Source organism: Crinia signifera, chromosome 11, assembly GCF_055691185.1.
Source record: "Crinia signifera chromosome 11, ASM5569118v1, whole genome shotgun sequence".
Taxonomy (NCBI): Eukaryota; Metazoa; Chordata; class Amphibia; order Anura; family Myobatrachidae; genus Crinia; species Crinia signifera.
The window spans coordinates 35,301,879-35,316,738 of NC_139227.1; the positions used below are offsets into that span (position 1 = coordinate 35,301,879).

The 14,860-nt window shown below is 48.7% G+C and overlaps 1 protein-coding gene across 3 annotated transcripts in view; it reads right to left on the reverse strand.

Moving 5' to 3' along the window:
• The window catches only part of GSE1 (Gse1 coiled-coil protein), a 416,100-nt gene that overhangs the window by 349,548 nt on the left and 51,692 nt on the right, over positions 1-14,860 (reverse strand). The window contains exon 4 of one of the 3 annotated variants that reach the window (XM_083165426.1): positions 14,644-14,777. In XM_083165426.1, the coding sequence (XP_083021552.1) occupies positions 14,644-14,658 (15 nt within the window). In that variant the 5' untranslated portion in view covers positions 14,659-14,777. Of the gene's footprint in view, positions 1-4,069; positions 6,017-14,643; positions 14,778-14,860 lie in introns of those variants that run through there. The other 2 variants (XM_083165424.1, XM_083165425.1) reach the window with 2 other exon arrangements.

Genomic DNA, 14,860 nt, shown 5'->3' on the forward strand with positions numbered 1-14,860 from the left:
AAACTTACTGTCCCTGGCTGCCGGCAACATGACAACGTATACAATTCTACTTTCTGAAATGGAGATATAGCATTTTATATTCATCCGGTTGTGTACAAAAGATATTGGCTACATTTAGCATGCCGCCAATTCTCCACAAATGTGACCTTGAGATCTAAAACTACAAAGTTATTTAAAAGGTAAAATATAATTGGTATTTTTATTCCTTACACTCTTTACACCGATAGTCACCAGTCCTATACCTCACACTCCTTACACCGATAGTCACCAGTCCTATACCTCACACCAAAAGTTGCCAGTCCTATACCTCACACCGATAGTCACCAGTCCTATACCTCACATTCCTTATACCGATAGTCACCAGTCCTATACCTCACACCAAAAGTCGCCAGTCCTATACCTCACATTCCTTACACCGATAGTCACCAGTCCTATAGCTCACACCGATAGTCACCAGTCCTATAGCTCACACCGATAGTCACCAGTCCTATACCTCACATTCCTTACACCGATAGTCACCAGTCCTATAGCTCACACCGATAGTCACCAGTCCTATACCTCACATTCCTTACACCGATAGTCACCAGTCCTATAGCTCACACAGATAGTCACCAGTCCTATAGCTCACACAGATAGTCACCAGTCCTATAGCTCACACAGATAGTCACCAGTCCTTTAGCTCACACAGATAGTCACCAGTCCTTTAGCTCACACAGATAGTCACCAGTCCTTTACCTCACACAGATAGTCACCAGTCCTTTACCTCACACAGATAGTCACCAGTCCTATACCTCACACAGATAGTCACCAGTCCTATACCTCACACAGATAGTCACCAGTCCTATAGCTCACACCGATAGTCACCAGTCCTATAGCTCACACCGATAGTCACCAGTCCTATACCTCACATTCCTTACACCGATAGTCACCAGTCCTATAGCTCACACCGATAGTCACCAGTCCTATACCTCACATTCCTTACACCGATAGTCACCAGTCCTATAGCTCACACAGATAGTCACCAGTCCTATAGCTCACACAGATAGTCACCAGTCCTATAGCTCACACAGATAGTCACCAGTCCTATAGCTCACACAGATAGTCACCAGTCCTTTAGCTCACACAGATAGTCACCAGTCCTTTAGCTCACACAGATAGTCACCAGTCCTTTAGCTCACACAGATAGTCACCAGTCCTTTAGCTCACACAGATAGTCACCAGTCCTATACCTCACACCGATAGTCACCAGTCCTATACCTCACACCGATAGTCACCAGTCCTATACCTCACACCGATAGTCACCAGTCCTATACCTCACACCGATAGTCACCAGTCCTATACCTCAAACCGATAGTCACCAGTCCTATACCTCAAACTCCTTACACCGATAGTCACCAGTCCTATTCTCACACTCCTTACACCGATAGTCACCAGTCCTATTCTCACACTCCTTAAACCGATAGTCACTAGTCCTATACCTCAAACTCCTTACACCGATAGTCACCAGTCCTATTCTCACACTCCTTAAACCGATAGTCACTAGTCCTATACCTCCCGCAGGTCACTACTACTTTCACATCGCAAATCTGGGTCGGAATCGTGATCTTGTTACCGGGTCCTACCCTTTCAAAGTAAGCGGTGTATAATGGACGCCAGGGATTAACCCTTCTTATAACCTAGTTCGAATTGCTGGGTTACTTACTTGACCTGAGTTATAACATTTGGTGCTTTTACACCAAACCTCAACTCTGGTCAACAAGGCAGCAACCCGGGTTTAAGTTGCAATGTGAAAGCGGTATACTGGAGTACAAAATGAACGGTCCAGATCTTCCAGTTCCACATTTCATCAGCAGCACCCAGTAGACATCCTCTCTACACTATTAGCTGTTATTATCAGAGGTCAGAGCCAATTTAAAGTTTTTTTGCATACAGTACGGCTAGAGGGTTCCTGTCCAATTTTGGGGAGTATGTGTGTAATCTGAGGAGTCTGGGCAATAGGGTGGGCATCTAGAATACAATGGGAGGGGAATGTGTGAAATGACAATTAAAGAGTTAAAAGAAAAGTATGGCGTTCGAGCAGCGCAATACGAGACTTCCTTCTCATTAAAGCGTGTAGTAACAGATTCATATCCACATTATATTAATCCACAAATCCCTCACTTGCTGCACATGCGCCAAACATTCTTTTCAACACAACTTTAGGAATTCTCCACTCGCTGATGAGGCAATCATTAAATTATTGACAGGCTGCACAGCCTCAGGACAGTTTGGCACCAGCCAGCATGTTCCGTGATCCCAGCGAATGCTATCAGAGAGATGTTCTTACACTGAGACACAGACAAAAGGCTTTCCCTACTAACTTTACTAGGAGCGGCGACTAGCAATAATCCTCAAATCACCAGCAACAACACAAGGTGTAGCGGATGAATAGCAGTATGAAACCACCCAGCAACCTACTTCAGCTCCGCTTGTCAAATGCACGACACGAGTGAAGCAGGATGTCCGCACCCCGGCACAGTATATGGACATAGACCAGAATTTGCCATTTGAGAGCAGAATTACCCAAGTTTTGGAGTTGCAAGAGGATATGCAAAGTTAAGTAAACATGTGTGCAAGAATTCCAACAGTTGATAAGTGCACGGGCAAATAAGAGCTTCATCATGAAGATTAAAGACCATGTAAAGCCAAAAACAAGAATGATTGAAAAACACGAATCAGGGGATGTACATAAAATAAGGGGGCAAAAAATAGCACTGGCAAGTCCATCATGAAGAAATAGCAAGGACGGGACATTCTGTCTAGAGAAGTTTGAAAGTTCAGTGTGCCAAAAAAGGAACTTGTTCGTAAAACCACCAAGAGGCCTATGTCACTGTAAAAAGTCTTCCATGGCAGAAATGGGACAATAATATCCTGGGCATAGAACAATACACTTTACTGCATAAAGGGAAATGCGCACAATTGCAAGGGACTCATTAAAAGCAGCAATAGCTATTTACATTCTTCCGACTCCCCAATTAGCCACACCTGAACGTGTCTTGGACACTACCCAAGAACTTCACAAAGCTGCGCCTTATAAACAACTGCTCAAAAAACACTCCCATGTAATCCTGCGAGTAGGAGACCCTCATACCAAGTGAGGGAAGAGGAGACTTGACTGGATTTTTGGCCCCAACTCAAAATGCTATATTTGGCTTAAGCCTAAAAGAGCATCACCATGAGAAAACAGTCCCCACTGTGTCGCATAGTGGAGGGTGGATGTGGATGTGATTAAGGAACCAGAAAACTTGCAAACACTCGGGCAGATGTATTAAGCCTGGTGAAGTGATAAAGTGGAAGGTGATAATGCAGCAGCCAATCAGCTCCTGTCATTTTTTCAAACCCAGCCAGTAACATAGTAGTTAGGAGTTGATTGGCTGTGCGTTATCACTGGCCACTTTATTACTTCACCGGTGTTAATAAACCAATCAGTGAAAAGAGTGGGAAACGGACCAGTGGAAAAAGTTGCCCACAGCAACGCAACCAATGATCTTGGAGGTAGGACTGATCAAGTACATTCTAAAACATGATTGGTTGCTATGGGCAACTTCTCCAATGCTTGATACCAGAACTTCGGAGCACAAAGCGAATGAAGCAAGATGCTGCAAAATCCTGGAGTAATCCTGCTGCCGGCTGTAAGATAACTGAGACTTGGGAGGTTTATATTACAGTATTAAAAACAAAGTAGATGAATACATGAATCAATTATGATATTTCTACATTAAGAGAAACTTTACAGCTGTATTTTTATTTGACGTTACTGAGTTTATTGTGTTGGGGAGAAATCCATTTGGATTCTATGATGAATTAATATAAAATGTGCCAAAAATGCCACAGGGGTTATAGCCACAGTTAGATAACGTCTGTGGATGTTTTGATATAGTTTGATGTGAAAGGAATTATACTGTGTCACATTACATCTTTCCACTTTAACATCAGTACAGTGTATACAGTGGTGATGCCAGTTAAGGTGGAGAGGTTCAGCTATGACTACCACCACAACTTATATTACATGACAGCAGAGTTTACTTACAGTTTGGCTTATTGCCGGGGAGGATGGTACTGATGATCCAGTGTGTCCCATATTGATGTCCACCAGTGCCAGCGGCTTGCATTCGGTACAGGCTCCAATAAGTAGCTGTTTCCCATCATCCACAAACAAGCTATTGGGCACTCTTGATGCCAATAGGAAGATTGGCAGCCTGGCTACCTGGACGGTCTTTAAGCCGAGCACCCGCCTCTTCTCCTGTCTACAGAAGAAGCACACAAAGGTCTCCACTTGGTACTGCCTTGACCAGGAGCTGCTGGGGTGTTGTGTCTTCATTTCGTGCTGGAACCACTGTCCCAGGAGGTCATGGTAGCAGAGGCCACAGGTGGACACCAGGCCTGTGGAGTCTGCAGGTCTGGCTCTGGGTGCTGGGGGATAGACAGTCAGGAAGGGGAAGAAGGGCTCCTTGTCTGCATACCTGCTAGGTGGGTTGATGCTCAGCTGGAACTCACATCCTGGACCTAGCTCTCCCCCACACACATAACAGATAGAGGTATGAGCGGAGTGGATGCTGGATGCTCCTGCCCTCCTATTTGGGGTGACTGCAGATGTGCTGGGATCTGATGAAGCAAACACCTGATGGTACCTACCAAGGAAGCTCTGCACCGAGTTTAGGAGCTCCTCATTCTGGGATGCCCTGTAAATGGCCCAAATATCTTCCAACACCCCAAAGCACTTCCGGCAGCTCTGCACCTCACCTTGCTGGGTCACTCCACAGGAGCCAGGTGGGCAGGGCAGCTGAGCAATGAATGGGAAGTGCATAGTGGATTTGGCATTGCCATTAGTGATCCTAGAGCGCACCATTTTTGGGTGGTTGGCGCAGTCTTCTCCGCACAAGTAGCAGGCAATTGGCCCTTTGGGGCGAGGCTCACCAGGTCGGGGGGCAGCACTTTTCTCAGGTGTGCTGCTGGCATGGAGAGGCACCACATAGAGCCTCTGCAGGACAGGCACATTGGCCATATCAAAACTGTGCCACTGCTGCATGAGAGAAGAGAAGCAGCTGGCACACGCCCTGGCACTGCCACCTGGGGTGATGGGGTGGGCACCAGGTGGAGGACTGTGCAGCCACAGGAAGGGGAAGAAGGGCGTTTCGGGCGAGTGCTCCTGTTTCTGCACGTGGATTAGATTAATGGCGCTGGGTGACCCGCAGATATAGCAAATCACTACGAGGTGCCCGTTCTCCTTCTCCGCAATCTCTGCAGGGGACTCCCGGCAGGGGGCGTTGTGTAGAGGTACCAGGCACTGTCTCCTAGCGGGTTCCGTGCCCTCCTCCGGGTCACTGAGCTCGTTGTCAGACAGGTCAGAGAGTTCGGAGTCGTAGTTCGGGTTCCAGTCCCGGGCGTGAGACCGGGACCCCTCCCCGCACTGATAGGGCCTCTTCAGCCAGTACATGCGCTTCTCCAGCGGCGTCCGACTGCGCTCGAACGCGTCCCACTGCGCCCCCAGGAAGCGTTGGCAGACGGCGCACACCCGGGCACTGCCCCCCGGGCTCAGCGGCTCCGCCCCGGGCGCAGGCTCCTGCTGCTGCAGAAAGGGGAAGAAGGCGCAGCCCTCCCGGGCCGGGCACCGGACTGGCAGCCGGACCTCACGCCCCCGGGGCACCCCTCCCCCGCAGATGAAGCAGTAGAGCAGCCCGTCACCCGCTGCGGGCGCCGCGTCCTCCTCTTCCTCCTCCAACGCTGCCATAAGCCGCTGCTTTCGGGACATTGGGGCGGCCCCGGGCTCACTCATGCCCCCCACTCACTGTATCAAGCCCCCCGGGCTCATCTCAAGTCGCAGCCCGACCACGGAGTTGGTGCAAAGTTTCTGCCGGTGTCTGGGGGGAGAGGGCTCTGTGCTGACCCGCCCCCCCTGGGGCTCCTGACAGTCGCTGCTGGGCTAGGAGGAGTGAGTCGCCCGCTGCGGGCTGAGCACAGGACACAGGATCAGCCCCCCAGACCCGCCCCCTGGCAAAGCACATGGCCGCCGGGTGCAGGGAGGGGGCGACACAGCAGCAGCAGCACACCCCACTGCCTGTAACCCCTTCTCTGCCAGGCTCGACACCCGCTGCACGGTGCCCGGTACATTTACTGACTGCACTCATCAGCTGCTGTATAGATCAGTTCGGAGTATCTCCCAGAGACAGGATAGTATATAGCTATACAAACTGTACTCATCGGCTGCACCGTACATCAGGGCTGAGTATCTCCCAGCAGAGACAGGATAGTATAGTAATGTAAACCGTACTCATCGGCTGCACCATACATCAGGGCTGAGTATCTCCCAGAGACAGGATAGTGTGTTCCCTATAGTGTATTAGTACTGACTGTACCGTACATCAGGGGCTGAGTATCTCCCAGAGACAGGACAGCGGGTGCCCTATATAATGTACTAGTACTGACCTATAGTGCAGCTGATAAGTATATAAGACATTTCTAATACATAAGTCACCCACTAACTTGTCATATTCAGCACCTTCCTGTTTATGGCACATTCTCAGTAATGATCTAAGAAGTAGATTCTGATTGGTTGCCCATAGAAACATCCTATGTGAAACATAACTCTAATCTTAGTACATTCCCCCACAGTGTCTAGTTAAGCTGGATACACATACGACTGTGGGCGAGATGTATCAAATGGAAAATGCGGTAAAACCCCGGTTTTACCGCATTTTCCAATATATCAAAAATGATACCGCACTGAAGGGTATAGCCACCTTTGGGTGGCGATACCCTATAGAAGCCTATGGGTTTCTTTTTGCCGACGCAAACCCGCCGCCTCGCCGACCCCCCCTCTGGCTTACCTTCCTGAAGGGTCCTCCTGGACCCCGGAAGGTAAGCCCTGCCTCCCCCTAGTGAAGCAGCCGGACATCCTTCCGGCTGCAGGGGGGAGGAGGAAACGCCGGGGACAGCATGCATAGCTGTCCCCGGCGTGAGAGGAGAGCGTGGCGGCAGGGAGGTGACGGAGACCCCCCGCACACCGGTGTACAGGTATCGTGGGGGGCCTCCGTCACCGCGATGCCAGCCGCATATGTTAGTACATATGCGGCAGCATCGCGGCGGCGATGTATTTTAATACATGCTGCCCTGTGTGTCTACCCAGCACAACATCGCAGTAACACATGAAATAGCTCTACATGGCTGAGGTCGACAGGGTTGGAAGATCAACACAAAACATTAGGTCGACAATGGCTAGGTCGACCGTCAAAATGTCGACATGGACACTAAGTGTACCGCATTCGCTCGCCATGATTCCTAACTACAATCGGCATACTATTACATTCTCCCTCCACACCGTAGCGGAGGGAGATGGCCACCTGCACAAAAAACATGTGAAAAACTCATGTCAAGCTTTTTATTGTTGACCTAGCCATTGTCGACCTAATGCTGTTGTTGACCTTCCCACCCTGTCGACCTCAGCCATGTAGACCTATTTCATTTAAAAACATGGCCACTTACACACAATGCCCCCAGTAGCGCCACTTACACACAATGCCCCCAGTAGCGCCACTTACACACAATGCCCCCAGTAGCGCCACTTACACACAATGCCCCCAGTAGCGCCACTTACACACAATGCCCCCAGTAGCGCCATTTACACACAATGCCCCCAGTAGCGTCACTTACACACAATGCCCCCAGTAGGGCCACTTACACACAATGCCCCCAGTAGCGTCACTTACACACAATGCCCCCAGTAGCGCCACTTACACACAATGCCCCCAATAGGGCCACTTACACACAATGCCCCCAGTAGGGCCACTTACACACAATGCCCCCAGTAGGGCCACTTACACACAATGCCCCCAGAAGTGCCACTTACACACAATGCCCCCAGAAGTGCCACTTACACACAATGCCCCCAGTAGCGCCACTTACACACACTGGCAAGTATTCAATGCCGGTGCGAGCGGCCGGCGAGGGGGTTAAACTGCGAGGATCACAGAAAACCAGTGATCCTCGCAGTTTAACCCCCGCGCCGGCCGCTCGCACTATGCAACGTTCCGGGGGAATCCTCGCAGGCACGGAACTGCGAGGATTCCCATAAACTGCGAGCGCCAAGGCTAGTGCAGCAACCTCGCTGTAATTAGCCTCGATTCTTGCAGCTTTTGGAGGCACATTCGCAAATTCCCCCTCGCTCAAAAAAACGGAGCGAGGGGGAATTTGCGAATGAGGGGGGTCAGTTGAATACTGACAGGGTGAGCGGTGACTGCGAGCAAAAAGTCCTGCTCGCAGTCGCCGCTCGCCCACAGCATTAAATATATATGCCAATGCCCCCAGTAGGGCCACTTACACACAATGCCCCCAGTAGGGCCACTTACACACAATGCCCCCAGTAGGGCCACTTACACACAATGCCCCCAGTAGGGCCACTTACACACAATACTCCCAGTAGGGCCACTTACACACAATGCCCCCAGTAGGGCCACTTACACACAATGCCCCCAGTAGGGCCACTTACACACAATGCCCCCAGTAGGGCCACTTACACACAATACCCCCAGTAGTGTCACTTACACACAATGCCTCCAGTAATGCCACTTATACAATGCCCGCAGTAGTGTCACTTACACATAATGCCCCCAGTAGTGCCACTTACACATAATGCCCCTAGTAGTGCCACTTACACAAAATGTCCCCAGTAGCGCCACTTACACACAATGCCCCCAGTAGGGCCACTTACACACAATGCCCCCAGTAGGGCCACTTACACACAATGCCCCTAGTAGTGCCACTTACACACGATGCCTCCAGTAGTGCCACTTATACAATGCCCTCAATAGTGTCACTTATACAATGCCCGCAGTAGTGTCACTTACACATAATGCCCCAGAAGTGCCACTTACACATAATGCCCCCAGTAGTGCCACTTATACAATGCCCCCAGTAGTGCTCTCCGTTAAGTCCAGCCTAGCATCCGGCTGCACTGCTGCTGCTAAACCAGGAATGGGGGGGAGAGGAGAGCGCAGAGCATGCTCCTGCTCTTCTCCCCCTGAATCCATCTGATGTAGCAAATATGGCACCAGCTCATGAGCCAATCGAAGCTTGTGATCCTGCTGCAGCCAATTGCTAACTGTGGACGCCGGTCCGTGAGCTCTGATTTGAATTATCCATCGGCCCTGCCGTGAGCGCCCCCTGTGCCCATAAGCCACCGCGGAGGCAGCAGGGGTTATTGCTCCACCAGTGGTGGGCAACTAACTTGTGGGAGCCCCCAGCAATAAAATTGTAAAAACAAATCTATAATGGTGATTTTATTAAAGGTCTCCGCGATTTGAACTAGACGCAATGTGATGTGAACTAAAAAGATTAAATAGCATGCGATAATCGCACCGTGTGTGCGCAATGTCAGATAAACCTACTGCACCACTGTGTGCCATATACAGTGCATGAAACAGTCACATTACAGAGAAACATTAGCAAACTGTTCTAAATCCAAAATAAATTACAAGGTACTTGTTTCCTATCTGGGCGCCCAGGTTTTCTACGTACGGCACCGTAATGAAATCGGATCGCATCGCATCGTACACATACACGATATTGAACGATGCGATGCGATCCGATTCGATTTCCCATAGGAAACAATGTGAAATGGCTCAATTTAGCCAAATTATCATAGGAACAATAGTAAATGGGCCCAAAACACCCCTGAACATTGAAATGTCCCCCCAAAAGTAGTTGACGCCACCCCGCCATCAACGTGAACCCGAAGCGTGGCGAGCGCAGCGAGCCCGCGAGGGGCGGCGGTACGCGTCCTCCGACCTTTTCATGCCCTACTATCCACTAGGGCGTGGAGTGAGAATAGAATAGTGTGGCGAGCGCAGCGAGCCACCGAGCCCGAAGCGTGGCGAGGGGACGCGGATACCTTCACAGTTATACGCGTCCCCTCGCGGGCTTCCCAGGTGTCCATGGCGACGCGGACACCTGGGAAGCCCGCGAAGGGACGCGTTTACCTGTGAAGGTATCCGCGTCCCCTAGCTGCGCTCGCCACGCTTCGGGCTCGGTGGCTCGCTGCCCTCGCCACACTATTCTATTCTCACTCCACGCCCTAGAGCATGAAAAGGTCGGAGGACGCGTACCGCTGCGCTCGCCACGCTTCGGGTTCACGTTGATGGCAGGGTGGCGTCAACTACTTTTGGGGGGACATTCCACTGCTCTGTGGTTTTTTGGGGGGTTTCTGGCCCATTTACCATTCTTCCCTATGCTGATTTGGGTAAATTGATCCATTTAACATTGTTTCCTATGGGAAATCGAATCGGATCGCATCGCATCGCATCGCATCGTTCAATATAGTGTATGTGTACGATGCGATGCGATCAGATTTCTCTACGGAGAATAGCATGGTGCGCAATTAACTTAGCGGGCGCCCAGATAGGAAACAAGTACCAATTACAATAACCCCTATAAAGTCACGTTTAACCAGAACTGCACCCCTTGTTAACAAAATCTTGTGAACTAGACAAAATTAAACAATATCTTTACAGTAACTGATGTACTTGAAGTTCTCTATGACCTGGTAAAGGCGGCGCCATAGGTCAGCTTCAACATGAGGTAGAATTATCGCGAGTCTATGCGGCCACCACATGTGGATTGCCAGGTGGTCAGCAGCATTTATACTGTCATTTCTGAGGGAGTATAATAAAGCGGAGTAGCATACAGTGGTTATATGAGCGGGTAGCGGATAGCTCCCTTAAGGCCACCCAGGCTCTCATCTTCCCACCTGTTAGAAAATTACAGACCCTTTCTGACCCTTGACCTTCCCCATTGCTTTCATGTCCACGCTTGTATTTCAGGACAAATTCCTCTTCAAAGACTTATGAGAGCACAATAAGCTTCGATGATCAAATTTCGCAAATTATAATTAACAAAAACAGACAGATTAGTGATAGCTTGGGCAAAAACTAAATGTAAAATGTACATAAAGTCTGATATTGCAGGGTCATATGTATGGTCTTATGGTGCCCTAAAAGTCCAGACGGTGAATTGACACAGGAGAAGCAAATGGTCGGCGCACACTCCTCTATCTCCAGGACTGCCGGTCTCTTATCCCACTCATGTGTGAATGGCATTTGTAGCTCTTCTATATAAGGGAACTGGTGCTTTTATAGGGTAGCAAGAAAAGTGTCAGTAGCAGCTACCTACACATAATGGGTTCCTTTGGGAGCCAGACCGCCTGCAAATAGTGACCGTGGCCATGGGACAATACTCCGTCAGCCCCATCAATACGGCTATATGAGGCCTTAGCATTTCATATGAATGATCAGAGTCTGAGGGAAGAGCTACAAGCTGGGAGGCAAATCTGAAGACAGTCCAAGTGTATGGGGGACTGGTAAGGAGAGACACATAAGAGGGGCCCCAGAACTGGGCCTCTGCAATCTAGAGCGACACCATAGAGTAGGTTTTCTGTTTTGTTGCACTTTCCATGGAGATCCTAATAACATCCTAGAACACTTATGCTGCTTTCAGACCGCATAACTGGCTTTGACCCTGTATTTGAAAATGTTTCCAAAAAAACGGGTCTGCCAGGTAAAACCCCTTTCACACAGCATCTCTTGAACGGTATATTACCGTTTAAATGCCGTTTTTTTTTTACATAATCCCGTTTCACTGTACCTGGCAGACCCGTTTTTGGAAACGTTTTCAAATACAGGGTCAAAGCAGATGAGCAACAGCAGCCACTCCCGGGTGTTGTAGTTCCGGGACTGCCAGAGATACCATAGCGACCGCACATTGGCGCTTGCCTAGGAACTACGACTCCCAGCATGCAATGCGCCGTAGGAGCTTCCCAGCTGCAAGCCACTGGACAGGAATTACTTGTGCTGCGAGGGATGCATGCAGGGGTCAGTACAATTCCTACTGTATAGCCCCCAGGAGCTGGTCCCCTATTTTGCTCTCCAGCATCATGCTTGTGGGCAGGGGGCCCCTGCAACGTATGTTAGATCAGTGGCGGGGCAGTAGTTCCCATCGGCTGCAGGGACCCCGCCACTGATCTAACATACGCTGCAAGGACCCCCTGCCTGCAAGCGCGATCATTCCCTTCCCTGTGCTGCCCAGGTGGGGGGGGGGTATGGGGAGGATGCCTCCAGGGGGTAGGTGGGTGGGTGGATTTGCAGCTAGATAGCATGCAGCACAGATGACCATAACCAATAGCGAACCATGCACATGCTTAGGTAGCAAGAACGCAGCAAGATGAGGCCGGTTCATTTCTTTGCATGCACACTATGCGGTGAAACACATGCCCAATTTCTGTCCAGCTCTTCTCAGGCCCTTATAATATTTAATGCAGAATTTATCAGACACAGAGTCAATTTCCAGCTCGGTTTACACTAGAATTGTTTTCATTGCCTTCAAAGGGAAAATCAATTGACTCAACAAATGTAATTAACTTCGCTCAATTGAATTGCAGCAATTTCAATAACATCATTCCTGCTGTTAGTCCCATCTTAGTGGGACTGTTCTGATTAAGGACGACAGAATGGTCCTTGTTGTACCAAGGATGCAGAAGGGCTTACGTTGTCCTGTAACTGGTTTATAGACTGTTAGGAGGTATCTATCATATTTTCTCACGCACTTCATCTTGCTATATATATATACGGTGAACTGCTTTGGGTTGCACTAGGGATGGCCATCAACCATCGATGATTAGAAATCATCAATGAAATCATCAATGGTTTTTGGCCGATGTCAAATAGTTTTGACATCGATGGGGGAGAACCAGATGGTTTCCCACTATCGATGTCAGACTTTTTTCATCAAGGGGCCAGGACACTGAGCATAGCTCCGCCCCCAACACCAATGAATCCCAGCCCCCCGTATTTTGATTTACAGGCCAATCTTTCAAAGCAAATGGATGACCATCGAAATGAAAAAAACATCAATGGTCATCCATTGCATACTTATACACCATCGATGGCCAGTTGAGCTTTTTCCATTGATGGCAAAGGCAACAATGGCCAACCCTAGGTTGCACAGAACAGCAATTATCAATTCGACCCTGCTGGATCCATTACAGATAAAGGTATCCAAATGTATGTGTTTTTGGCTTACAAAGTAGAAATAGACAGATATATGAAAAACACTGCTGCTGCAATCTACATGTATGATCAGAGTGAAATAATCGGTTTGCAGTGATAGAGCATACTTCTAAAGAAAAATGATTTCACGTGGAAAACAATGGCTTTATAACCAAAAAATTTACATTTCAATTTGTCATTAGTTACACTGTCCAGACAATGTATATATAGTGTACTGTGTAGATATTGTGCACTGATTTTTCAGCATGTTTTGATATCACTACAAATCCTCACCTCACAGACACAACTGTATCTGTAGCCTGCATGAGTATAGGAGGCGCAAATGTTAGGCATACGACAACCAGCCCAGCAAGCCTAACAAACTGCTAATGCATTATTGAGTAGTAGTGACAAGGGGGGGAAGGGGGGGGGGTTACATCTCCCACATACACCAAAGTCAGTGTTCTGTTATAGTATTGCTTATAAACACTTGCTCCACTTACAACGCACACCAATGTATGACAATTCCTCTCATTTTGCACTCTGAGTCCCAAAATGGCATGTCATTATTGACCAATTAAAAATAAAAACTTTTAAGTGTCCAATTAGTCATTTAAAGGGTTGTCCCAGGGGGTTCTGAATACCAAATACCATCACTTTTAACTTAAAATAGAGATGTTTTTCAACTGTTCACCCGCTCAGAGATGGTGAATAGAAATCTGTTTTCACAGAGAATAGACACTTTTCACAGTTAATTAAATTCAACCCCATGATAATTACAGGGTTATGCGATGGCAACACGACTATCGGAAATTATACCCTATCAAATTTACAATCATATAAATGCCCTTGTATTTTATGCTATGAGATTTGCCGGATGACGTTCAGACAGTCTGGATTCCGATGGTAATTTCTCCGACCTCAGAATCCCCACTGCTAAATGTCCAACGGTCAGGATAGGGGCTATTTTCCATAGTGGGGGTCCACGATCGCCATAGAGGGAGAATCCCGACTGCTAAATGCCCAACGATCAGGATAGGGGCTATTTTCCATAGTGGGGGTCCACAATCCCCATAGAGGGAGAATAGAACCTGTGGTGAGCACAAGGGGCTCCAATGCACTCGCTTCCCTGTCGAACTGCTGACAGTCAGGATTCCGATGTCTGATAAGCGAATAACGGAATCCCAACTGTCGGGGGGGGGGGCACATACCACACCCGATTTCCCAAGATTAAACATGGTTCTCGTAAGACACTTTCCTTTCTCCCTGACATCATATACTGTTTGGTTATGGTCACTGGCATAACCAAGCTCAGTGCAGACTAAGCTAGGGGTCAAAGTGTCAGGCTCTCCTAATCAAGTAGCATCTGTGGAGGACTCAGCAAAACAGCACATCTTATAATTGTAGTTTAAAAGATGATGTATAGCTACCTGCATTTATCACATTATCCCTGTAACCCTCTTCACCCAAGACACCCCACCGTTTCATGTCTCCACAAGGTCTCTCAGGGACCATGATACAGTCCCCAGCACTACATTTGTTGTTTGCTTGTTAGTAATGTGCATTTTACCTGGGGAAGAACCATCTGTTAAGCCGTGCACACTTGGCATGAGAGACCGGACCAGTACACATCGGCTGCGTTCCTCAGTCTGCCTGTACGTACACCATGGTCCATTTGCCTGTGCCGCCTATCTACCACATGATCTGCAAGGAAAGGAATAACTGTCAAAGGCATCACACAATATATGGTTACATACTGTATAATATGGAATCACGTGAGAATTCTC